At 41.1% G+C, this 27,181-nt stretch overlaps 1 protein-coding gene across 6 annotated transcripts in view; it reads left to right on the top strand.

Moving 5' to 3' along the window:
* The window catches only part of MAP7 (microtubule associated protein 7), a 176,605-nt gene that overhangs the window by 99,939 nt on the left and 49,485 nt on the right, over positions 1 to 27,181 (top strand). For all 6 annotated transcript variants that reach the window (XM_042987205.1, XM_042987202.1, XM_042987206.1 and 3 more), the window contains 2 exons: positions 13,701 to 13,796; positions 21,226 to 21,303. In XM_042987205.1, the coding sequence (XP_042843139.1) occupies positions 13,701 to 13,796; positions 21,226 to 21,303 (174 nt within the window). The remainder of the gene's footprint in view (positions 1 to 13,700; positions 13,797 to 21,225; positions 21,304 to 27,181) is intronic.

Below are 27,181 nucleotides of genomic sequence, written 5' to 3'. Positions count from 1 at the left end.
TGCAATTTTTGTCTTCATAGTCTTTCTGTAGTATCAAAAAGCTCATCGATTATTTTTTGAATAAAATTAAGCTAAATCAATTGGAATTTTTATTATTTTCGTCAGCATCTACTCTGAGGTTACATTTATAAAGGGCTGACAGGGAAGCTAATGCAGCCCTACTGTAACCCATCCACGAGTCTGTTGTGGTCAGGAGGAGTTGCACATAGGGCCTTAGGATGCTAGCAAGAGTTGTTCTGGATGACCAGGGGTGCTCTGGGAACCCTTCACATTCTGCTCAGAAATCCACTGTCTCCCAAGTTGTTTGGAGCTGCTTTCTATTACAGATGAGGTTATTGAAACTCTGCTCTGGCGTCTTTTACTTTTTTTTTTTTTTTTGCCCTAACTTTTGCTCCTCCTGCTACTTTCAAAACTAAATGCTGTTCTGCTTTAATATGATGAACCAGCACCTGTTTTGCTTTCTTCTGGAAGAAATTAGAATACAGAAGATCCATGATGTACCAAGTGAAGGGGAAAATAGGAAGTACGTACAGAGTCCCACAGTGTGTCCAGCCCACTTATGAATGCCTCAAATGACAAGCCATTTTCTAAGACACAACATAGGAGATACTTTTTTTTTTTTTTTTAAACATTTATTTATTTTTGAGACAGAGAGAGACAGAGCATGAACGGGGGAGGGTCAGAGAGAGGGAGACACAGAATCTGAAACAGGCTCTGGGCTCTGAGCTGTCAGCACAGAGCCCGACGCGGGGCTCGAACTCACGGACCGCGAGATCATGACCTGAGCCGAAGTCGGCGGCTTAACCGACTGAGCCACCCAGGCGCCCCAGGAGATACTCTTATCATCTAACCACCACCTAGTTTTGTGTGTGTTGTTTTTTCCTAAGTAATTCACACGATGTTCTTGGAGCCTTTTATTGCCCCTGTCCCCCCACTTAACATCAAATCCTCTGCCTTTTCTGAGTCTCACCTGCCTCAAAATCCCATCCGGAATCTCGCCTCCAGCCCTCAGCGCCTAGGATTGAGGTGTTGCATATTGCAGACTAGAGGAAGTAGAAACTAGAAGGGTAGACTGGGGCCAAATTTTGGTGCATGCTTGGACTTCATTCTGTAGTTAGTGGAAACTCTTATCAGTTTAGAGATTGCTTTTAATTGTGAGTACTGAATAAAAAGTGGTTTAAATAAGTTAGGAGCTTTCTTTTTTCTTACCTGCAGGAAATATGGGAAGTAAAGAGTACAGTAGTTCAGAGATGTCCGGGCCAGGTCTCCGTTATTGCCTTAGCTTCCCCCTCGCCTTACCTTCTGGTTACGAGGCAGCTGTCTACCTTGAACATCACACCCATCTTCAAGACAGGAGGAAAAGGGAGAATGGGGAGCCATGCCACTTGAGTGCACGTCCCCTTTAAGGAGCATTCTCACAAACCCCACCTAACAATTGCAGGGTTCAACTTCTTGGCCAGAGCTGTGTTGTGGTCAGTCAGGGTTCTGTTAGAAAAAAAGTGCTGGGTAGACATTTATTAGGTAACAGGCATGGAATGGCCCAGAGCCTTCCCTATGCAAATTGACAGTATGACTTTCCAAGAGAGAAATGCAGCAAGCCTTTCCCCAGGTGTGTTTTTGTTTGGGTTTGGTTTTTTACTCTAAAGCACATTTTTTGCTTTGCATCCTGTGAGATGAGCAGTATTGGGAACTTTTGGAAGCATACATTCTAAAAACAACGTAAGATGGAATGAAATCAAGTGCCAGGCAGTGTGAGGCAGACTTGGGAGCTCAGTAGAAGTCAGAGAAAGAAACGTGTTGGAGGTAGGAATAGCTTCAAAGATTTCACGAGAAAGAGACCTGAGCAGGGCTATGGCAAATGGATTGGACTCTCTACCAGGCTGTAATGGTGAATGCATGACATTCTATGTTTGTCAGATCCCAAAACAACACCCAGAGTGAACTCTGTGAATTGTGGGCTTTGGGTGATAATGATATGTCAGTGTAGGTTCATCGATGGAAACAAATGTACCACCGTAGTGCAGTATATTGTTGATAATGGGGGAGGTTGTGCATATGTGGAGGCAGGGGGCACATGGGAATTCTGAACTCTCCACCCAATTTGGTGTGAACCTAAAACTTCGCTAAAAAATAAAAGCTGGGACACCTGGGTGGCTCATTCGGTTAAGCCTCTGACTTTTGGTTTCGGCTCAGGTCACGATCTCATGCTTTGTGAGTTCGAGTCCCCATCGGGCTCTGCACTGACCGTGCGGGGCCTGCTTGGGATTCTCTCTCTCTCCCTTTCTCCGCCCCTCTCCTGATCATTTTCTCTCTTTCTCTCTCTCAAAATAAACAAATAAACCTTTTTAAAAAAGATATTAAAAAGAAGAAAGAAAAAAGATGGATTGCATTTAAACAGTTGAAGAGATGGCAAGGCTGATGTTCCAACAAGAGAGGAAAACACGAGAGAGGACGCAGATGTAGAAGTGACAGTGGTGGGAGACTAGACTGGCCCATAATTGAAAATAAAATTTTATGTTTATTCATTTTTGAGAGAGAGAGAGAGAATGAGCAGGGGAGCATGAGCAGGGAAGGGGCAGAGAGAGAGGAAGACACAGAATCTGAAGCAGACTCCAGGCCCCAAGCTGTCAGCACAGAGCCCGACGTGGGGCTTGAACTCATGAACCACGAGCTCATGACCTGAGCTGAAGTTGGACGCTCCAACAACTGAGCCACCAGACGCCCCATGGGTTGGCGCATAAATTTAGACAATTGAACAGGAGGTTAAATGTTCTCCTGTTACCTGAAATGAATTGGAATAACCTTAACCTTTCATCAGTTATCACTCATTCCTATTGCATTTTTCTGAGTTTGCATAAGAAAATTTAGGGTTAAGTATTTTACTGTTGTGCAGAGGAGGAGTAGTTAATTATTGATATTCTGCAGTCTTGTATATGTGGCTTTTTTCACAGATTAAACTCAATAGTATAGGATTAAAATTACATTCACATTTCTTTGCAAAACTAATGTTTAAAACTGTGTTATTTGGGATTCAGAGAACTATATATACATCTTCTACCTTGATAATTTTATTTTGTTTTTAAGTATGAAAGCTTTTCTACTTTGTGGCCTGTAGTAATCATTTGTAAACTGTTGGCATCAGCAATTTTAGTTTTCTTCTTAAAATAAATCATTATCCTGCTAAAAGTAAAAGGATCTTCTTTCAGTTGGTTACTTTAATTAAGCAGAGTAATGAAGTTGAGTAGTAATTGTTTTTCTCCAAGTTATTTAAATAGTTGCTTTTAATTACACATTGGATTTAATTGAATTGGGTCTAATTTGATAAACTCCCTATCCAGCTGTTGAAACTTGGTAAATTACAGAGACTATAGCTAATTTTCTATTTCTCAGTGTAACTAGGAAACTTTTAATATGGTTAGGCTTTCCTCCTCTTTTCTGTACTTTGCCCCCATCTTTGCTTAGTCATAAACATTACTTGTATTATGGAGCAGAGAAAGAGATAATTTGTGTAGCAGCTAGCATCTGGTGATAAATCACCAGGAAGGTACATCACCCATGGGGATGAAGAGGCTTGCCTTTTAATCTGGTTTATATTAATGCAGGTGGAAGATGCTGCCTTTTCTGTTCTATTTATAATGTTGCCATCTGGCTGAAGGAAGGATTTTGCTTGTTTTATTTATTTGTTTTTAGATCAAAGTGTTTCGGGTTGGATTTAAAGGATGTCACGTTTGTTCCAGTCAGCCCACTGTATCAGGAGTTTGTACCGTGAATCAAGTAGCTGCTTTTAGTGGTAAACAAAACAGCTGAAGAAGTGATTCCCAATAGTTTACACAAAACAACATATGGGACGTGTGCTTTTCTAAACAGTGGTTTTCTTCATTTCAGCTAGAATGGATGTTTGTCTTTTTAGCAGATTATCAAAACAAATCGATTAAATCTGTTGCTTTGGGAAAATGTTGGGGTTTACAGATGCCTCCAAGCTGAAATGCTTGTTTTGTAACCTTTCTGATATTTCCAACAGAGGCCATAATGTTTTCCTGCTTCTTCCCATGCAGTCCAGGCAATATTCTGTTGTATTTGGAGTTTGTCGCTCCAATTCCCGGAATACTCACTAGAAGTGATACTGGGCAGACCTTTCTATTATATGGCTGCAAAAGCAGTCATTTGATTTTGAGGCTTGCCTGAGGTCACATCAAAACCAGGCTAGAATTACATTAAGTATTTTCTGGGTTTTTTCCTGACACAGAGTGAGTATGACTGTAATCTGGCAATCCTTTTGGTCACCTTTTGTCTATAATCTTAGCAGCCATCAAAAATGAACAAGTGTATACTTTTTCTTTTTACTCGTCAAGAATGCTTTCCCTTTCTGGGCTTTTGCCACAATTTGGTCGGGGTACACTACCCACCCTCCAGCCATCTCTCATCCCCTTCAAGCATTTGTTCAGTGTCACGTATGTGCCAGATAGCGAGCTAAACACTGAAGTTGGAGATCCTAAGGATGAAAGGCATGGCCCCTGCCCTCAGGTTTCTCAAATAGAGCATTATCACAGCACTGCACCCGGCCAAGTGTCAAAGACAAAATAACTCCAGCTCCATTGAATTGGAGACCATCTAGGGTTCTTTAAGCTCAGAGCACAATGGTTTGTGATGAGAGCTCTTCAGAGGCAAACAAGCTGCCCACTCCTGATCCCTTAAAAATATTTTGGTAACTTGTTTTGACAGAATTATCTTTTGCTCTTATTTAGGTAACATTTATGCTGTTCCTACCATATGTGAGTTAATACATAAAAACTGGATCTTTTTTTTTTTTTTTTTTTGGTGAAAATTTATGGTTGGTCAGTATTTTTGATGCTCACTTTGACGTTTCAGTGTAAATTTTGCAACTTCCTTTTGGACATTGATGGAGTATAAAGTATTAATAAATAACTATGTGTGTCTATTCCATTCTTCCTGTTTTCATGATATAGTTAAAGATGAGGAGTAGTGTTTCTGGTGGATTCAGTTCCCATGGATCATGTAACTGTAGACAATACTGAATTGTATTTATAAAACCAGTGTCTTTGTATTGGGTTTGTATTATCTCAGTATTGGACAAATTTCTTTGTCTTTTGGTTGACTATCCTTTTCTATCATGGTCATAAATTTTTCATTTTTCTTCATCATGCAGAAATGAAGTAATCAGAAAATGACTCAGTCACTGTTCATTGTTGCTTGAATGAGCTCCCCCTAAACTTAAAATTCTCCGTGCAGTCTATGGTAGCCACCAAGTCGTAACTTTTTGTTTTATCTGCATGAAATACAGAGAAAAAGCAAATGTTAATTGAATTGTTTCTGTCAGCAGAATGAATAAGGATGAAACGTGAGACTCTGATATGCATTATCAAATATGTTCTTAATTGCATTTGTTTTTGCAACAAGAAATGAGCAATAGATTGTTGAATAAATGGTTCATTATTCTTATTGCTATGTTGAATTAAGTGTGGCTAGATTTTATACCACACCACAAAGTGGGTTTATTCTGGTGTAGAAGGACAAATTAGAGTCTGCACTGTTTTTCAACATCTGTACTTACATACACTGCCTATAAATTTGCATAATGCCTATAAATTTGCATAATGCAGAGGCTGCTTCCCTATCCTGTGGCGATCTATGAAAGATAAAAGACACCAGTCAGCCTCTGCCCACATCTTGTTTCCTTGACCTTCCTGCAAAATGACCTTCAAAACACCCCACCTGTTTCCCAACCAGGCATATGTCCTCCATTCTGCATTTCCTCATCCTCCCCACTGCCCTTGCTCCATGGAGTTGGTGGCTGGGGTCCCATTTCCTGCAGGATTCGAAGCAGAGGAGACCCCGAAGCCTTAGGGAGGATCCCTGGGTGGTGCTACCTCGCTGCCCTGGGCTCCTTTCTTGGATGACCGCACTGACTAATCTTCCTGTTCTGTGTTGCGTCGATGACAGACAGGCAAGGTTTTCACTGTGATCAGTTGGGTCACTGTGTTCCCTTAATGGTCAAGTACTTATCTCTTGGGTGCATCTTAAGGGTGAATGGGAAAATCTGAATAATTATGAAATTATGCAGAAAGCAGAATTCTTAAGATGTCTGTTTTAGTCTGGTTTCCTTTTACTGTTTCTGTTAAGATGGTAGGCACTTTTTGTACATTTCCAACAGGCTCGTTATAGGGCTTCACTTCTTATTTACCCAGAATCCCCCGAAGTTACAGTAGCTCACAGCCAGAAGGTCCACAGCACACACTCCAGTGACTTTCACTGCCTTCAAGGTAAAGTCCACACAAACTTGGAATTCAAGGAGGCATTGACCTCAGCCTGTTTGTCTTATTTTCAACTGCCTACCATCTTAAACCTGCTGCTCTGACTGGACAGTGCCCTGATTATCTTTTTTTTTTTTAATTGCTTAGATAATTTTGCTTATGGCATCCTCCAACCATAAATATTCTCTGCTTCACTCTTCACTTACACAGATTCTCTCCATTCTTGTAGAGCTTTATCTGATGAAGTTTTGTATCACTACTATGCCCTTAGTGTCTTCTCCCACCTCTGACTCCCTGTAGTACTACCTACATCATTTGCTTGGTTATTAATCCTCTGTGGTATATTGATTTTTAAAAAGTGAATTGATCCATGGCTACAATTTCATGTGTTTTCATATTGTCTCCTCCAAAAGTTAATAAGCATCTTGCAAGTAGATGTTGTGTCCTCTGATCTTTGTGCTCTTTGTGCACGGTACAGTGGCTGGCCCGTGAGTGTGCCTGTAAATGTTTATTGGGAAAAAAATGAACATTTCTGACCCTGGGAGTGTGGTGGTTCCATTGATACGATAACAAAGTGACTGACAATCGGGGTTAGCTGATTTTGTGAGGACAGTTAGTTTGCCTTTTGGCATAGTTTCCAGTGATCACACAGATACAGGAGCATATATTCCCTAGAGGTGGGAGACCGGGACTGTATTTGAGAGAGCATACTTAGAAATGCAGACTTGAAAGTGACTAACATGCTTCAGGCCGGAAGAGGAGACCACTTTTCTGAAGAGAAGAGAAAATACTGGGGGAATCGGAAGCTCCAAAACAGAGTTTGAAGAAGTAACCTAGAATTAGGGATTTAGGGATTCAGAAAAAGAAAAGTGGTAGCAGGAGACACATTAATTTTTCTTCCTAGTCCTGAGCACAAGGTGTCCCCGAGTCAAGTGCTGTCTGCCAGTAATAAGAAAACAAAGGTAAAGCAGAAAATTGAACCCAGGTTTGTCTGGTGTCAGCTCCCTTGATCCTCACCATTCCTATAATTTCACATACAATTATGAGGAATTTAAACTGAGAAGCACTCCATTATGTAGAACAATCAGAAGAGTCATTTGAGGTTTGCTTTCTGTCCTTGTTATGATGCAAATGTCATTAATAACATTGGATAAAACCTTTAATATCTATGTTGCAATACTCCTGGCAGCTCTATCAGAACAAAATTTAACGGTTAAGTAAATAAGTAAAAGGATGCTACAGCAGAAGATTTTAGGTGAAACACTGAATTGCCTGAAAAGTACTCTGTAATCGTTCTCTGTTGTTTTTTTTTTTTTAAACAATAACATTCTTCAACTGCCAGCCACAACTGTGTTCTGTAGTCACATTTTCAAATAAGTAATTTTTTTAGTGTGCCAAGGGTCTGTCAAGACCACCCCAGGCTCTGTGATTCATTCATTAGGAAGATTCAGGACTCCGCTTATAGTCAGACTCAGAGCTAAGATTTATTGGAGCAAAACCAGGCCTTTCAAAGGAGAGCTCCCTGACGCCTGCTGTGCTAAGTCTTTCCCGCACAGGCAAACTGAATCTTTTAGGGTAGACCTATGAACTTGCAATATCCATCCATTTTTTTTTTCAACGTTTTTTTTTTTTTTTTTTTTTTTGGGACAGAGAGAGACAGAGCATGAACCGGGGAGGGGCAGAGAGAGAGGGAGACACAGAATCAGAAACAGGCTCCAGGCTCCAAGCCATCAGCCCAGAGCCTGACGCGGGGCTCGAACTCACGGACCGCGAGATGGTGACCTGGCTGAAGTCGGACGCTTAACCGACTGCGCCACCCAGGGGCCCTCATCCATTTTTTTAGTACAGAAGTGGCAATTGCCTGTGGCTCAACCTCTTGTTCTGTCCTCTAACTTAGTCTGTCCCAAAGCTGTTCGCGTACCCTGAGCCGGGTGTCCACCAAGTCCAGCTGAACAATAGAGCAAAGAAGAACCCATATAGACCTGGGCCTGATGGCTAAACTCTATTAAAAATAGTGACAGGAATACATTAGCCTTGTGGACGTCAAGACCACATGTCATTCAGTGAGATTTAAACTCGGGATGGTTCCTAAGGTTGTAGTCATAAATGTCTTGTCAGAGTAAGCTTTTTTACTAAATTGAGCATTTGTTGGGACCCATTATTTTGATCTGTTGAGAGAGACTCTTCAACAGACCGTAAAGCCAAAAATAGAAACAAAGCAGTGAGAGCCCGTGACCTTTATGGGAAGTCATTGCAAGGAACACAGTGAATTGTAGAGGATATGGATTTTAGAGGTGCAGCTGGGGCATTTACTGGAGCTGCAGGATTTTTACCAGATGAAAGCTCCAAATGTCTGTCGTCTCTATATTTTGTTTCAGAGTGGTTTAGAGAGAGACAGAACCCCAGACCGCAAGGATGCTTCTCTGCATCCTTCCTCTTTAACACTCTCAGATGTGGCACTAATGGAATAAAGCTTTCAAGCTAGTAGGAAGATCAATAGAGATTTTACAAGGCTAGCAAACACTTATTGAGCATCATGGAGGATGACTCAGTTTTCTTTATAAAAAAATGAAAGAGATTCAAATTAATACTGGAAAATCACCTGAGTCATTTAAAAATGGTATTTTTTAATGATAAAATAAAAAATGGTATATGCAATCCTGTCTGCTAGTCATCTAGGATTTCCAGTTTTTTAAATGTTGGAAATCTTAAATAAATTATTTTCATTGTGTTCTCAAGTAGTGAAATTCCCTGTACTTTGCTTTAAAACCAAATCACAAGATTTTATTTCCCATTATTATAATGGAGGGTTTGGGTTTGTTCTTTCTTTCTTTCTTTCTTTCTTTCTTTCTTTTTTTTTTTTTTTTTTTTGGCTCATTTTACCTAATGTGATGGTAACTTGAAGGGCATTAAATCTGAGCCTGGCTGGCTCAGTCAGTGGAACATGTGACTCTTGATCTCAGGGTTGTGACTTTGAGCCCCACGTTGTGTGCAGAGATTACTTAAAAATAAAGTCTTTAAAAAGAGAGGGAAGAAAAAAGAAGGAAGTTCCATTTCAGGTCCTCAGTTGTTAATCCCTTCTGACCTGGATGGTGCTCAAGCTCTGACTCAAATCTGTCACTTCTTTGGGGTGCCTGGGTGGCTCAGTCGGTTAAGCGTCCGGTCTTGATTTCAGCTCAGGTCATGGTCTCATGGTTGTTGGATTGAGCCCCGCGTTGGGCTTCACGCTGAGCACGGAGCCTGCTTGAGACTCTCATTCTCTCTCCCCCACCTGTCTCCTTCTGTCCCTCCCCTGCTCACTCTCGCTCTCTTAAAAAAAAAAAAAAAAATCTCAGAAAACTGTTATCTCTGTAAGTCCCAGAAACACTGAGGATTACCTCTTCCAAAGGAAGCTTGTACCCTAAAACCCATACCAACAAGCCTGGCCTACCTGAGGGCCCCCAAGAGGTGTGATTGTAGCTGAGTTAAAAAAAAAAAAAACACCTCTGAAGCCAGCAGGTGAGTCAGACTTTGCACCCCAGGACCACTGTCACCAAGTTGACACAAGTTTACTGTCCCTGTTGGTACTGGGTAAGCAAAGCCCTGGAGACACAGAAATCCAGTTTCCCACATTTGTGTAGGGAATAAGGAGAGCGCCAAAAAATGCTTTCTACCATTTATTGAGCCTCGTGGTGGGCCCAGGGGTCTCGTTAATTTTCACAGCCCTGAAAGTAAGTATCGTCCCTCTTTACATATGGGAAAGTTAAGATGGAGAGGTTAAGCCTGCTGAGGATCCACAGCCCATTTGGGACACAGCCAGGTCACCTGACACCAAAGCACATACCGTTTCCTCAAAGCTTGCAAACACACTGCTACACCACGCAAGTGTTGTGGGTGTGGGGGGCCCGGAACCTCCATGGAAGGGGGAAAGAGAGAAAAGGAATGGTTGTTAAACACCCGTCGGTGTGCTAAGCCGTATGGCAGATTCTTAACATACATGTTTTCCATTAATCTTCCCAGCAGCCCTGTGAGTAGGCAGTATGCCCCCCACCCCGCACACACACACAGACACTTACCTACTCAGAGAAGTCAAGAAACTTCCTGAATATCACCTGAGCCCAGATCTGTTTGACTTTATATCTTCCCTCTTATCACAATAGAGTGTCAACCAGAGAGGTGTTTGGAGAAATAAGAACTCTTACAGCGGTGGAAGGGAAAGACTGATAGAAAAGCAGAAAGATAACCTAAAAACTTCAGATGAATGTCCAGCCTACAGGTTAGACATTAACAGTATATAATCTTGGACTAAACAGACCATTTTTTAAATTACTTTTATTTTACTAAATTAAATGTTGGTTTTTCATGCACATAAACACTTTTAAGATTTTAAATTTGTCTTGTTATAAACAGGACTCAGAAAGTCTTCTGGGATAGAATGAATAGGAAGTCTTCTGGAATAGAAATGAATTACTGAGATTCAGATAGTAATAAAGAGGGCAGGCAGATAGATGTTCAGCCGGAGCAGATCCAATGGAAGTCAGATGCAGATAGATGGGGATTTGAGTAACCAGACCTCCAGTTTGACAGAAATGTATTTTTTACATTTGAATTTCAAGATAATAAAGCAAGTATAGCCCTCCCTCCCCCACCCAGAAGAAGCTTTTTATTAGTTATTATTTGGAATAATCACTTGGACTGAACATGTGTTGCAGCCTTTTTAATCTCCTTCAGAGGAGACTGTTATGTAATATTCAGTTAGGATTGATGTCTATTGTCAGGACCTGGGGACACAGCAGATAGGCAATCACCAGAGAAAGATTAAATTATGTCAGATATAGTAAGGCAAGAAAGAAAGAAATACGTTTGAAATATATTCTAATCAAATCATTCTAAGTCCTTGTCACTTAACTAAAAATAATAAATAGAAGATTCTTAAAAAGCTTACTAATTAAGGCTTTACTTCCTGAGTTCTGGAGGTAGCTGTATAACAAAAAGAAAATTATAATCCTAGGACTCCAAGTATGTGTTGCATTCTGCTTCCTTCTGTTATGTTACTTAACAACTAACTTATTTATGAGCAATTTTAATAAGATTAACTTGCAGAATAAGGAGAAAGATTGTTCTATACACAGTAAGCAACAAAGGTTCCAAATACAGTCATTTTATTTTTTTATTTTTTTATTTTTAGAGGCTATCTCTAAAGATGTGAGACTAGAGGTCAAGACTGACCAGCATGGGTTTCACTTGCCACATGGTGATAACTGGCAACTAATTTTTGGCAAGTGGGATGAGAGGATATGTTGCAGCATTAAAGGAGCCAACCTACTTTCTGATTTCCCTTCTGGATCAGTGTCAGGGCCTGTGTGTCAACTATGTACAGTGTTGCTCTTTTCCAGTGGTAGCTTGCCTGGTAAAATTTCTAGTAGCAAAGTCCTATCAGAAACCACTGAGTGAGGCCTTTTGCTGTTTAATTTTTTGTTTGCTATCTGCTTGTTTTTACTGTATCTTTACAGACCTTTCCTTGCAAATAAAGCAAAGGAAGCTTAATAAATAAAACTTCAGTCGATCAATATTTGTGTTTTAAGCTGTTATTTGAAGCAAACAGATCAAAACTGGGCTATTTTAAAAGAGTTGTATAAGATAATTTTACTATTTAGTCTTTGATTTTCCACAGCTAACACTATATGTAATTGAAAGAGAGCCACAGAAGTTTGGTGCATTCCCCATGTAGATGTCAAAGGTAAATTTAGGGAATTTATTTTCTTAGTGATTTGTTTTTAATACACCTTGAGAATAGTTTTTAAATTTAGTCTTCTTGAAGCATAATTATTATAGCACCCTTTCAGTTTAAAAAACTCTTGGGCAAACAATTCTTGTTTTCTAGATAGTGTCAATTTCCTCAGCCTCATGGAGAGGGAGCCAGCATGTAATATGTCAGGGGGCAAGGGCTGCAAACAAAGCAAGCTTAGGTGTGTGAGGTGATGAGTGGTAGGGGTGGTACTTAAAACAATTCAAGAATGGGGGATGCCTGGGTGGCTCAGTCAGTTAAGCATCCAGCTCTTGATTTTGGCTCAGGTCATGACCTCACAGTTAGTGGGATCGAGCCTCACGTCAGGCTCTGCGCTGACAGCACAGAGCCTACTTGGGATTCTCTCTCTGTGTGCCCCTCCCGCCCTCAAAAATAAATAAATAAACTTTGAAAAAGTATAAACAATTCAGTAGAACTCTGATGTCATATGTGAGCAGAGACCCAGAAATCCACCTGCTTATTTGAGACAAGAACATTTCAAGTCCACTCAAAGGTCTGCGATAAACTGAGTATCACTAGAGCTGAGTAATTAAGAGGGAAAGTGGCACAAGGTAAAGGCCAGACCATATAGTACCTTCTGGGCCGTGGTGGAGACCTTGGGTTTTACCCTGAGCAGAGTGGGAGCTGTTGGAGAGTTTTGAACAGAAGAGTGATGTGACTTGTGTTTTAATGGGATCACTCTGGCTGCTGAGATGAGAATAGACTAACGGGGGTCCGTGGGAGGATCGGGGAGACTGGGTAAGAGGATATTGCAACCACACAGGGAGGAAATGACCATAAAGCTAGCAGTAGAGGTGGCAAGATGTTTTGTAAGGTTGAGCCGAAAGAACTTACTAAACAGATTGAACGTGGGGAGTGATAGCAAGAGAGGAGTCAAGGATGAGTCCAGGGTTTGGGGTATGATCATGTGGAAGGATGGAATTGCCTTAATTGGTGGGGAAGACGGGGCAGGGCAGGTTTTAAGGCAGAGAGTAAGAGGCAGGGAAACTCACTGGCTTGGTTTTTGGCATGATTTGTATCTGAAACAGTAGCAGACATCCTTTAAATATCCTCTGAAAATACATTAAATAAAGTAATATGGGTAAAGAAAAAAGAGCAATATATTTAAAGTATAGGATCCTATACTTGATATAAGCAATTACCTGGTATTGCTCCTCTTCATTTCCTAGAATACATTTCCCTTAGTCTGTTTAATAATCTTTGTTATGGAAGTTTTGTCAGAGGCTTTTTCAAAATCCTGGTAAATTATATCTCCTGGTTCCTTTTTGGTGACGTATATGTTCTTGGAATTTTGGGGGTTCCTAATGCATGAACTTTGTAAGAAGTACGATCAGAGACTTTGGATAGCAGTCATGCCTCCACATGGTTGCTTTATGTATAAACTGGGACTACCAGGGTAAATGATTTCATGGACTCTTGAACTTGCCACTTCTATAGGATTGGTGGAGCCGTGGCCATTGACTTGGGGGTGTGTCGTTACCACTGAACGGGCAAGAGTTGTAACGGCTTCGTCTTTTTATTTCCTGAATCTAGCCTAGTACCCAACACAAAGGTTAGCAGCAAACGTTGACTAGGTGAATGTTTCTGAATAAATTTTAAGAAACTAAATATGTCTTTTCTCTTTTGTCTCATTCGTATAGCACCTGACAGCTACAAAGTGCATGATAAGAAAACCGCCTCCAACCGGCCCTCTGCTATTTCAGGACAAAATAGCAACTACTCAGGAAATAAACCAGGTACTATACATCGTGTTTGCTGTAGAAAAAAAGGTTGTCCCTAAAGCCTTAAGGCATTGCTAGAATTTAGGAGCTTGGTTCTGGTTCTGCTACCAAAAGACACCCACTCCTACTGGCCTGTATGAGTTTAAGTCAGAGAACCTCTTAAAGCCTCGATTTTTTCTATTTAAAATGGAGATTCAAATACATGCCCTGCTTATCTCTCAGAATCATTTTGACAGTCGGTGAGAATGATGTGTGTGGGTGCATTGTTTACTGCCAAACAATGTATAAGAGGTGATCATTTTACTATTCTCTTTTGAAATGATGCATATGACACAATTTTTTTTGTATCTATGTGCCCAGGTACATTATCGCATATCTTTTTTGTGACATTTTCAAAAACCATTTAAGGCAATCTTCACACGTAGCAAAGCTGGTCTAGAATTATCTTTTTGTTCCCTATTCCCTGCAATGATTGTACACCTACACAGTAATTTCATTTAATAACCTGTGATTCATGGTCTGTTCCATTCAGTGATACAAAGAAGCAAAGAGTCTGTAAACATAAAGAGTTGAATAGACGATGAAGCTGCTTCCAGGTACCCAGCAGTCATTGTGTGGTCCTTGGGAGAGACCTATGTCCAGTATGGTGGTAAACAGTAAGAGGAGGGCACAGGCCCAAGGGCACAACCCATGAGGGCATCGGAAACCTGCTTCAGGCAGCATCTAAGACTGAAGTCCCTCAAGAACAGTGAGAATCAAGATGGAAATAACTCTTTCTAGTCTCAACGGAAACATTTTCCATTGTACCTAGTTTTGTTGTAGGGGGTGGGGTCCATGTGGGAAAAGATCTTAACAGAGCAGATGAATCTGGCTTGTTACTTAGAAAAAGGACAAATATCAAGTGCTGTTGCAGGTATTGCATGAGCAGCCCTTCACGGGAAATGATGTGTATGTAGGTTCAACGGAATTTTAATTAGCAGGCTGAGATTCACCGTTTCATCAGCTTACCTTTTCATCCATTCATTTATCCGCCAACCACTCAACCACCATCTACTACTTATTGAGTAGTTGTTCTGTGCCCGGGACCGTGAGAGGCACAGGGTGAGCAAAACAGGATCCCTGTCCTCACAGGACTTATTCTGGTAGACTTGTGTTCTTGTACTCAGGTGAGGATCCTTGTAGAAGCCGAGTCCTTTAGCATGAAAACCTCGTTTGTTTTACTGTGGGAATTAAACATAGCTGAATGGTAGGTGCTGTTGTCCCCTTGCTTTCCCCACCAACCACCACTTCTAATTTCTACCATTCTTTACTGTGGAGTTTATGCTTTTATGTCTTGATACCTTGTTTATTCATCTGGTGTTAGCACTATCTAAGCACTAAGGGATTTATTATTAAAAAAAAACATAGGGGCACCTGGGTGGCTCAGTTGGTTGAGCATCCGACTTCAGCTCAGGTCATGATCTCGCAGCTTGTGAGTTCGAGCCCCGCGTCGGGCTCTGTGCTGACAGCTCAGAGCCTGGAGCCTGCTTCAGATTCTGTCTCTCCCTCTCTCTCTGCCCCTTCCCCGCTCATGCTCTGTCTCTCAAAAATGAATACACATTAAAAAAATTTTTTTAATAAAAAAAAAAAAAAAACATAATCCATACCCTCTGGTTGACAGTGTGATGGAGTAAACCAGTCTATGAATAGGTCATTCTAACACCAAATTTGCAGTGTGATAAGAAAGAGATGTAGAGTGCCTAGAGACTACAGAGGCCAAAAAAAAAATCTTCCCACCTCAGACGGCCATCTCTTTATAGAGCCATTTGATTTATATTGCTAAAGTCAATGGGGCGCCTGGGTGGCTCAGTCGATTGAGCGTCCAACATCGGCTCAGGTCATGATCTTGCGGTCCCTGAGTTCAAGCCCCGTGTCGGGCTCTGTGCTGACAGCTCACAGCCTGGAGCCTGCTTCAGATTCTGTGTCTCCCTCTCTCTCTGACCCTCCCCCATTCATGCTCTGTCTCTCTCTGCCTCAAAAATAAACGTTAAAAAAAATTATATTGCTGAAGTCAAGTTAAATGAGGGAGACATTTCATTTCATATTATCTTTTTTTTTCTTTAGTATAGTTGACACACAGTGTTACATTAGTTTCAGGTGTATCACATAGTAATTGGAAAACTCTACTAGTCACGCTATCCTCACAAGTGTCGCTACCATCTGTTACCATACAACACTGTTACAGTATCATTGATTATATTCCCTTTTATCCGTGCTGCTTCTTCCTTCTGTAACTGGAAGCCTGTATCTCCCACTCCCCTTGCCCATTTGGCCCATCCCCCCCTCTCTCCCCTCTGACCATTCAGATTAGACCTTTTAAGCATCATGTATCTGCTTTCTTGTATATACAGATAAGCAGAGGTTCGTCAACGGGTCTCATTTTTATTTTTATTTTTTTTTAATTTTTTTTTTTTAACATTTATTTTTGAGACAGAGAGAGACAGAGCATGAACAGGGGAGGGTCAGAGAGAGGGAGACACAGAATCTGAAACAGGCTCCAGGCTCTGAGCTATCAGCACAGAGCCCGACGCGGGGCTCGAACCCACAGACCGTGAGATCATGACCTGAGCCGAAGTCGGACACTTAACCGACCGAGCCACCCAGGCGCCCCAAGGCGCTTGTGGTTTATAAGTGTGAGCTCACAATGTCTCATGTTCTCCAGAAAAGACCGGTATTCTCAGCTGTGAATACTTGGACCCAGACCAAAAGAGACCATTTGTAAAGTCATGGATCTGTCCATGTTTACAAAGTGGGAGCTGGCTCTTCAGGACTCCATCAGCTGCCTCCAAACGATCCAGAGTGTGACCTAATCAGAAGAGAACATTGTAGTCTCTTAATGCACTATACATACCTGAGAAAAGCAGAAACTCAAGTTCATTAAAAATTCCTCTTAATTCCTATCCCTTTATCACCCTCCACCACAAGTCTTTAAAAGAACCACTAAAAATTTCATTACTGTTTATAAATCATTTCCCTCACAGAGGAATGCAGGCCTGGGAATCTTTCAGGCCTTCCCTGGCTGCTACATCCTGCCATTGTAATGACTCTCCTGGTGCCATGATGTGCTCAAGGGCACGGACTGAGTGAGGGATGTGGCTTTAAGAACTAGCTCCAACACTTTGCTGTGCCGCCTTCCTTTTCACAGACGTTTCCCTCCACTTTCTCATTTGGAAAATAGGCCTAAGAACTCGTCGTTGAATGAACACATGCTCTGCTAACTCATGGAGCTAGTGTGAAGAATGAAACAATAATGTGTATGAAAGAGCTTTGTAAAATGCAAGCCCTGATGAAGTTATCTACCGCGTAAACAGTAGTTGTTCAGGTGGAAGTCAAAGCTCTTGAGAAAGCCTTGTCAGAGCGAGTTGACTTTCTTCATCTGCGAGAGTCACTGAGTTCTAGTTTGTGGTCCAGGCTTCTACATGTCATCGAAGACAGGATATCCACAGCACTCCCTGTCACACGTAAGAGTGCCCCAGTGTGGGCGGCCACCCCGCTCGTGAGTCCGCACAGGCAGGAGGTTGAATGCAGAGTGCTCCTTGCTGCGAGCGGACTCACACGGACACTCTGTTGCTCTTACCATTTTGCCTTCTGACCATGTTAGGTCAATCAGGAAGCAGTGAGAAAGTTCATGCTATTCATTTACTTTCTGTACCTTGATTTCGTTCCCGGGAAAAGTGGTAGGAGGATGGAGATGAGAGGGAGACAAAGAATCACAGAAAATGCACTATTTACTTAGAATTATTCAATTAAATGTTGTCCTTTTTGGAAATCTATCTTTAAAGATATTTTTTATCCGGTTTTGGTTATTAAAACTATAACTGCTAGCATTTATATTTTTTTTAAGTCTGTTATCAAATACAAGATAGCTGTTTGTTTGCCCCTATTGGTGCGTGTTTGTGGAAGTTTAAAGGCTCTGAAGATTAGCTAAGGTTGTTTGCTCATTCGTTTGAGACTTACTGAATGTTCTCCTTTCTGCCAGGTGTAGTCCTGGGATTGGGAATAAGCCGTGAACAAAAGCAACAAGGCTCTGTTCCTCCCCACCCCCGTTCATAGCCATCTTTAATCTGCCATAAGTATTATTGGCATTCTAGCACCAAAGTGACTCTCTCTTGATGTAATCAAAAGGATGGAAACAGTTTAAACTGAATGCCTTTTTCCTTCTACAATTTCACATTTGCTAATCCCGGGTTCCTAAACCAACCAGAATCATCTAGCATATCACAATCACTATGCCCTACTTCTTTACTTCCTCAAATCTGATCCCCTACTGAATAGTGATTATCATTTCAGCCCTGATCTCAAAGATCAGTGGGAATCATTGCATTTGTAAGCATTGGCCTTATTTATAGGGATTAACTGGTATATTTGTGCAACTCCGTATACAACCTTGTTTCTTATAAATTGTGTGATCAGGCAGGATGCAGTTTGTTACATGTGAGGAGCATAATCTTCATATGAAATGAGAGTATAGAAACCACCTCTTGCAAAAAAAACCAAAAAAACAAAAAAAGCACCTCTCACACTGCTGTTTTCCAAAAATGTATCTAAAAGGCAAGTATTACAGTTCATAATTGGGTTATATTGATAACCAGTTATTGATTGGGGGCTCTCAGAATTGGCTTGGGTAAAAGGGTACATGAGGGTAAGTGCATGTCCCATATGGTGTTATTAAAATCTTCTTTCAAAATTTTTTTAAAATTTTGCATGAAATTTGCACGTACTTGAAAGTAAGCTAGCAACATCGCATCCTTCATGCGATGTTGCTAGCTTACTAGCATAATCATATCGATAGATTGCCTGTGACAGAATTATAAATGCAATTCAAAGTAATTAAATTCTTTTTTATAGACTTTCTGTAATGTGCTTACACGTCTTTTTTTAGTAAAGTTGATTTTTGAGTTTTACAGGTATATTTATGAACAGGTACACCTCATTGTTTAAGGAATATTACTAAAGTGGTGAGTTAATCATTAGAGATCTAACTTCACTTTGACTTGTGCTTAGACAGCTCTTTTTTTCAAAATGCCATTTGTCGTGCTGTCACTTCTTTTCACCAAAAACAAATGACAGTAAAACACCCCCGTGTGTGGCCCTTAACAAAGTACCTGAGCAGGAGTTCACATGCCCATTTTCAAACTTCAGAAATAAACCTTTTGGGGCCAGGAGCAATATTTTCTTATATACAAAAATGTTTGAAATCTCAAAAATAATAAGCAAATCTGATAAGTCATTATAATAATAAGTAGGACCTACTGAGGGGTCCTTTTACCAGTTTTTAAAAACCATACTTTAAAACAACAAGGGTATAAAATGTCATCACTTAGTCTTGCTCATGATTCTCACTGCCAGGTTTATGCAGGCTCCCAAGGGGTCTTTGTACAGTTTTTATTTCCCCTAAATGTGCAAATTCTGTGCCATTTAGGAGGCCTTTGGGATATAAAGCCTTTAAATTTGTTGATGAAGTGCTACCATGCTGTCTACAGTATTGCACCAGTAAGTTTCTATTTTTAACATGAGGTCTTAAAAAACTACGTCATTTTAAGAGAAGAGAAAATAAACCTGATTTTAAGGTCATTATTCTCATCAGCATTGTTATTATAATTTTGCTTTTTTATATAGTACCAAAGTGAGCCTGTTAGTGTAGGTCTCTGCTGGGAAGCTCCCAGCAGCGTCTCACTCCAAGTATAATCCAGAGTCCCTGCCAGGACCAACGAGCCCTGTGCCTTGGCCCTTGCGTATCTGGCCCCAGTGCTCTCTGATCTCGCTCCGTTCCAGGCTCTTCGATCTCCCCATTTCTTAAACACATTAGGTGCTTGTGGCCACAGAGTCTTTGTGCCTGCTTTCCACCTCCTAGAACACCTGCACAGCTAGCTGTCCCTTCCATCAGGACTCTACACGTGAAAGTTACGATCTCTTGTCTAAAATGCTTAAACATACCCTTCCTGCCATATCACAGTCCCCTTTCTTGTTGTCTCCTTAACATTTATCTCAATGTAGCATTCAATATATTTTTCCCTTGTTTTCATTCTGTATCTCTTTTCTTTTAATTTTTTTAAATCTTTATTTATTTTTGAGAGAAAGAAAGAGAGACAGTGCAAGCAGGGGACGAACAGAGAGAGAGGGAGACAGAATCCGAAGCAGGCTCCAGGCTCCAAGCTGTCAGCACAGAGCCAGATGCAGGGCTCGAACCCACGGACCATGAGATCATGACCTGAGCCAAAGTCAGACACTTAACCGACTGAGCCACCCAGGCACCCCTCATTCTCTATCTCTTTTTTATCCTTGTTATCAAGTTTCCCTGAGTAGAATGCAGTTCCCATGAGGGCAGAGATTTTTGTTTTTTGCTTTTTGTTTTCCTGACTGCTTTCTTTTCAGCACATAGAACAGTGCCTGGTACATAGTTGATGTTCAGCGTGTGTTCAGTGAGTGAATTAATTTACTGAAGCTTGTGGGCGAGGCACCATACTAACACCATTTCAAGTATTTCATTGAATTCTTACAGTGATGTCAGATAGGTTCTATTTTTATTCCATTTTATAGGTAATAAATAAAAATCCATGAAACCCATGTCCTACATAACTTGAGACGTAGAGAGGTAGGTATCTCAGCCAAATTTACATATTGAGTGAGACACAGAACAGGAAGTGAACTCTTGCATGTGTGACTTCAAAGCTGGGCTTCTTACATCCAACTGGTGAACATCTATCAGTAATCACTGAATACTATATTCAGTAGAAATTCACTTAGGATTCTGTTTGCTGTTGAGGAGCAGCCTTCTTAAAGCATAAAAATGATAGAAGTTCACCAGCTTAAGAACAACAAAGCATCGTATATAGTGTTGGATAGAAACAGGCAAAAGGCTACAGTTACGTCATGTTTTTACATAATAGGTTTTTTGGTTTTTGGCTGTGTGTCTTTTTTTTTCTTTTTAAAACTTTTCCCCCATTTTTGTGGAGGTAGAACTGACATACGCCACCCCATACATCGAAGGTGTGTGGCATAATGATGTGACTTAACCTATATTGTGAAATGATCACCCACCCCAGTCAGGTCAGTTAACATCCATCATCTCCTATAGATATGGGGGTGGGAAAAAAAGGTGTGTTTTTTTTTTTTTCTCCTTGTGATGAGAAGTCTTAGGATATGTAATCCTATTCTCTTATGTAATGTCTTTGAACAGAAGAAAAAGACATTACATAAGAGAGTATATCTTGGAGTATATCAATGCTTGGAAGTTCTCAGAAAAACGATGTAATAATAAAGTGTATCACCGGAACTATAGCCATCTATGGTAATTGTTGTTAAGACGTCGTGATGTTTTATCCATCGAATTTACTGGACCAAAAGCTGTTTAGCAGCATCAGAAAATCTGCTCTTCTACTAACGTGTTTGCTCTCCTTTTCAGACCCTCCTCCCGTGCTGCGGGTTGACGACCGGCAGCGGCTGGCCCGGGAGCGGCGCGAGGAGCGGGAGAAGCAGCTAGGTATCCATCCCCCAGCCCCCGTCTGGTCCTGCAGGGACGCCGCTGTGCAGCTGTTGCTTTTCACCTCCGGGCTAAGGGACGCTTCCCGTTGAGCCAGTGGCCATCACTGTAACAACCATGCGTGTCTTTACGAGTTGTACAGAGGGATGTGAAGCACAACTTAGTATGTGATGGAAACATCGGGCTAAATTGTAAGCAGCAGTAAAGGCCAGCCCAGGATTGAGGTCGTTTTCACTTTGTTTCTCATAATCACCGTTTCATGTGGCACCTGAGAGAATGTAATTATAAGAGGCGTGAGGGCTCAGCTTACATTTTACAGCGTAAAAAAAAGCAAACAAACCAAGGACAGTAAGCTTATGGTTCTTTTTTATGTGAGCAGTCACGAGCACACGCACTGCCAGGGCACTTCCTGCTTTCCGTGTGAAAAAACTGCTGCTGTTGAATCTATAGACAGAGGCTACCAGCACGCTGCCAGGAAAAAGGCAAAGCCTCCTGCTGAGCTGTCTGATTTTTCGCTTGTTACCTAAGGTTGTGGAAGGTTAGCAGCTATGGTGCTGCCACGTAATCACCCAGAGAGCTGCGTCCTGACGACTGCCTTACCAGGAAGCCAAGATAAAGCGCTATTGTCTCCCAGAACTTTGAGCAAGGATGCCAGTGCCCACTCCCCCTTTACTTTGATGCCCATTTATGCAAAACTGCTAAAACAGGATACTCTCTACGTCCCTTGGAAAGATGAAATGCCTGTCAGTGCATCTCAGTGTTTCCAGAATGTCTCTAATTTAAAACTAGAACTGACTGAGGTTGCCACCATGTTTCCAGGAGATGACCCATAACTTTTCTAGAGTTCCACTGCATTTTGTAAGAGTTCATGTTTCAGTTGGAGAAGAACCTGGCACCTGTCCCCCATCTTTTCCATCGTTCTTATTCACAAACCCAAATTTGGGAGATTCACTGCAAGCTGATTTTCAAGTCTGTTGACATTATTTAATTCTTTCTCTCCCTTGCCATAATGGTCATGCGAGGTCAGTTGTTTTCCTGCCAAGGTCTTTTCAACACAGATTTCAGCAATGTGGTGGGAGGGAACGAGCTCTGCTGCTTTTCTGTGCCTCAACTTTCCACCCAGGCTTGAAGTGCCCTGTCCCTGATAGGCTTCCTGCAGGCTGGTGGGTTCCTGGAGGGCAGGGCCGTGTGTGGCCATCAGGCTCGTGCTTTCCCAGAAGCACTCTGCAGCCTGGATATCTTGCTCCTGCGAGCGATGCCCACCGCTCCCTGATTCGGGTCGGCTTGACAAGTGGATCAGAATAGAGGAAATAGAGCCAGTGAAGCAGAAAGAGACTCTAGATAAGCAAAAAGAAGAAACTGCCCACTCTGGGATGGCTGGTATTGCACTCTGTGTTTGGATCCATCCAAGGGTTAGCACTTGAACCCTCTCCCGTCTCTGCCTGCTCCAGCTGGGTCAGGTCTCACCCTATCAAATCTCTCCTTAGACTTGCAATGTGGATTTCTTTGTGTGTGAGAAGTAGCTCCATAGTGTCAGGAGACTACTCTGTTAACAATTTAAATCCCATTGCAAAGTAGCTTTTACACATTAACTCATATCTTTCTGTTTGAGTGTGTGTTTCAGAGCCAAGCACTATTAGTTTTTTTGTGGAAAGCATGAACATGCTGGCCAAACAAGAATGATTTCACTTCTTATTCTATAAAGTTGTAAGATATATAGCTTTGGGCTGCACACTCTGCAAGTTGCCTAGCTTTGTATATTGAATGGCTCAATTTTTTTCTTTTTTTTTTTTAATTTTTTTTTTTTTTTAACATTTCTTTATTTTCGAGACAGAGAGAGACAGAGCATGAGCAGGGGAGGATCAGAGAGAGAGTGAGACACAGAATCCGAAACAGGCTCCAGGCTCTGAGCTGTTAGCCCAGAGCCCGATGCAGGGATCAAACTCACGGACCGCGAGATCGTGACCTGAGCGGAAGTCAGACGCCCAACCGACTGAGCCACCCAGGCGCCCCTCAATTTTTTCTTAAGATGTAGACCCAATTTTAATTCATATCCACAGGACAGAACACGACTCATTAATTTATAAATTCAAAAACCTTATTTGCCAGGGACTGTGTTCAAAAGACAAGGAGAGATTAAGACCCAACATTCCAGGGCTAGTTGTAGTGTGGGGGGACGGGGGATAAACCCACAGCAATTATAACAGGAGGTGGTACTGAAAGGGTGTCACGTGCCACTGGAGATTCCCACTAGAGGATGTAGAGGCGCTATCCCGGAAGATAGAAGAGGGAGAGACTGTAGAACAATGATACAGGGATAGGCGGGAAAAGGTATTTGCTAAGAGTCTGACCCATCATGCTCCTTAGATTATATGATATGGGTGAAAGTCATTTTCAGATGATTGTATTATCCTGTTCCTACAACTTGACTTTTTTGGTGAGGTAGCACGTAACATACATAGTTTTTCTTCTTATCCCTTCCGTGTTCGATAAATATCATGGCTTCCTTAATTCTGATCTTTTTGTTGTTGAAAATCATAATTTTAATGAAGTATATCAGTCCTATATTTAATGAAATATATCAGTCCTTTTATTTTTTATTGGCATTAATTGCATTTTCTTTCTAGATTGTAAACAGTGACTTTTTGCCTAATTTTTTCCATTTAAGCCATCATAGCAGCAACTAAATCTCGAGAGACTCTCTTCAGCCTTCATAAATCTACCCGTAAACATACATGTGCGCACACATACATACGTTTGTAAAAGAGTCCTCTAAAACCTAGCATCGAACTTAAATTATGCCTTACAATATATAAGGATTTTTTAAAAATCTTAAGTGCTAAAAATCAAAGGGCACACCTGAGCAACCACCTTTAAACTGTGCTTTGCAAAAACTATAATGACAGTAGAATGTTAAAAAAGAAGGGGTGAGGGGCTGTCACTTAATAACAGATCTCTGGAATGTGGTAGCACCAACTGTTACCAAGCTTTCAAACTTTAAAGCTTTTCAAGTTAAAAAAAAAAGAAAAGAAAAGAAATGGAATAAATTCCATAAGTTCCAACAAAGCAAAGTTTAAAATGATTGGTCATTTAGCCTCATTATTCACTGTTAGATGTGGATTGAAATTGACATTGAAATCATTAAAGACTTTTGTTTTAATCCATGTTTTTAAAAAAGCAAGGTAGAGAGGGAGAATAAAGGTCTTTTTGTTTTGGGTGGCATGTCATGTTTGTACTATTTTGCAAACAGGGAGGACCTATTAATAACTTTCTGTGGGTTAAATCTCTGAGTCATGCTTTAATGCTTTTATGGTAGGATTATGTCATGTGTCTTGTTCTTTCTACATTATCCTTCAATTTATAACATAAAGCCAGGTGTAATTCTTCATGTTTGGGACTGTTCTGTCCATTTGGTTGAGCACATGTACTCTGAAAGCTTTATTTTTCTGTCTTAAAAGCTTTATACATGAAAGATCTCCTCAACCACTCTATTTCCTCTGATTCTGTTCAGGCCATTCCTTCAAACTCCCCTCTCTTGACTTCTGCATCTTTTTCACCATCTCTCCTCTAAGCTGTAATTTTGTTTTTTCCCAAGGGGAAAAGAAATTCATTTGTTCTCATTGGTTTCGACTCTCCTTTTTTGATGATAAGAGTTCTTCACGTTCAGCAGCTCATAAGGCTGTGGATGCTTCCCCCCCACCCCTTACCTGAACCTCAGCTTCTGTATAACTAGCTTGTTCGTCAACTTTCATTCCCAAACTGACTCCTCTAGGTGATCCTTGTGTCCTGATCAATTGCACCAATATCTTTCTGGCCCTAAGAAATCATTTCTTTCAGCTCTTTTTGGTACGTGTGCTGTTGCTGGAGGCACTGGCATCTTTCTGAGTACCAGTCTTAGCTGTTGGATCTTTTGCATAATAACACATTTTTCTCTTCCTTGGTGGCCCATTGCTGGGCACTACCAGTCTCCACCTCAGGCCACTTGTAGTTATCAGTGGTTAGCCAGACTCAGCCTAGTCTTCAAGCTGGAGCTTCAGCCATCTCAAGCCTAGTATGTAGGTGGAAGTTGCCACGTTCTCTCTGTCCCTCAATCCAGTTAGTCATGAGACTAGCTGACGCTGTCTTCAAAATGAATCTCAGATCCATGCCTTTAAATTTGCTGCCTGTGCTATTATCCTAGTCCAGGCCTTCATAAACTTGTGTCTTAATCACCAAAATCATCTCATAGATGTTATTTCTCCAGCTGTGTCACAGTTAGCACCACCCACTCTTTTTGAAGACTTCCTGGTCTTCATTCGCTTTTCCTGTTTTGGAAATTCGATCATTTTCTCATTCTGTATTACCTTTTGCATAACAACATATTTTTGCTAGCATTCTAATGCTGCTGTTTTTTAATGTTTATTATTTTTGAGAGGGAGAGAGAGAGCATGAGCAGGGGAGAGGCAGACAGAGAAGGAGAAACAGAATCCCAAGCAGGGTCCACGCTGTGAGCACAGAGCCCCACGCAGGGCTTGAACTCACAGACCAGGAGATGATGACCTGAGCCAAAATCAAGAGTCAGGTGCTTAACTGACTAAGCCACCCAGGTGCCCCGTTCTTTTTTGTTTTTTTAATTTTTTTTTAATATTTATTTATTTTGAGAGAGAGGGAGACAGATTGTAAGTGGGGGAGGAGCAGAGACGGAGGGAGGCAGAGAATCTGACTCAGGCTCCACGCTCTGAGCTGTCCGCACAGAGCCTGACATGGGGCTCAAACTTACGAACTGCAAGATCATGACCTGAGCTAAAGTCAGATGCTTAACAGACTGAGCCACCCAGGCACTCCTGGGTGCCCCATTCTAATGCTGTTTTATGCTCTAATGAACTTTTCCCAGTTGGATTTTATATAACTTCCTGGTTGCATATATTTTAAACTTTTAAAGGCTGTGACCATAGTTTTCTAATTCTTTGTATCCCAATACGTGGCACAGTACTAATTTTAAAACAGACATATAGTAAATATTTGCCGATGTTCCTTACTCTGTGGTCTTTCATGAAATACTAATAATAAATAACAATGGGCCAAACAACATTCTACTCTGCATTATCACATTAGTAGCAAATGAGCACTGTGGTTGTACTTTTTGTGTGGATCTGCCATAATTGCTAATGGAAGATATTTTATAGAATATTTATTTTATTTTTACCTCATGATAAGTTAGCGTAAGAGAAGAACTGAGAGAATCTAGAAAGTTGGAATAGATTTTCCTTCTGCCATAGCAGCTCTTTAAGCATGTCTTTGATATGTCTTTGGTATTACTGTCAACATCCAAGCATGCATATATTTTACTTACTTGTTTATGGTCTGTCTGCCCCCACTGGGATATAAGCTCCACGAGAGAAAGAATTTGTGTCATTTTGTCATTTTTTTTAAGTTTGTTTGTTTATTTTTGAGGTGGGGGGAGGGGCAGAGAGAGAGAATCCCAACTCACGAACCGTGAGATCATGACCTGAGCGTCAAGAGTCTGACACTTCACTGACTGAGCCACTCAGGCGCCCCATTTTGTCATTTCTGTAGCCCAGTGCATATTAACAGTGCCTGGAAGCATTGGACTGTTGATGCTCAACCGTTGTTGTTGAATGTTCAACGAATAGTAAGCATATACATGTTAACGTAAATAGAGGTGAATGCATCAAGTGTACTGCGAATTAGTTAAGGCATCACCCACTTACCAGGTAATACCTACCCTTCTAATAGTTCAGTGAGACAAGTCTTAGATTCTTATTCTTAACCATTTTCTCAGAGGAACAAAGATACAAAGGTCATCTATACAATACTTGTGCCTTAAAACTATTTCATTTTCAAATTTGCTATAAAACTGATAACGTTACAATATGTT

Source organism: Panthera tigris, chromosome B2, assembly GCF_018350195.1.
Source record: "Panthera tigris isolate Pti1 chromosome B2, P.tigris_Pti1_mat1.1, whole genome shotgun sequence".
NCBI lineage: Eukaryota > Metazoa > Chordata > Mammalia > Carnivora > Felidae > Panthera > Panthera tigris.
The sequence above is the reverse complement of the archived record's forward strand: the minus strand, read 5'-3'. Positions and strand labels throughout refer to the sequence as shown.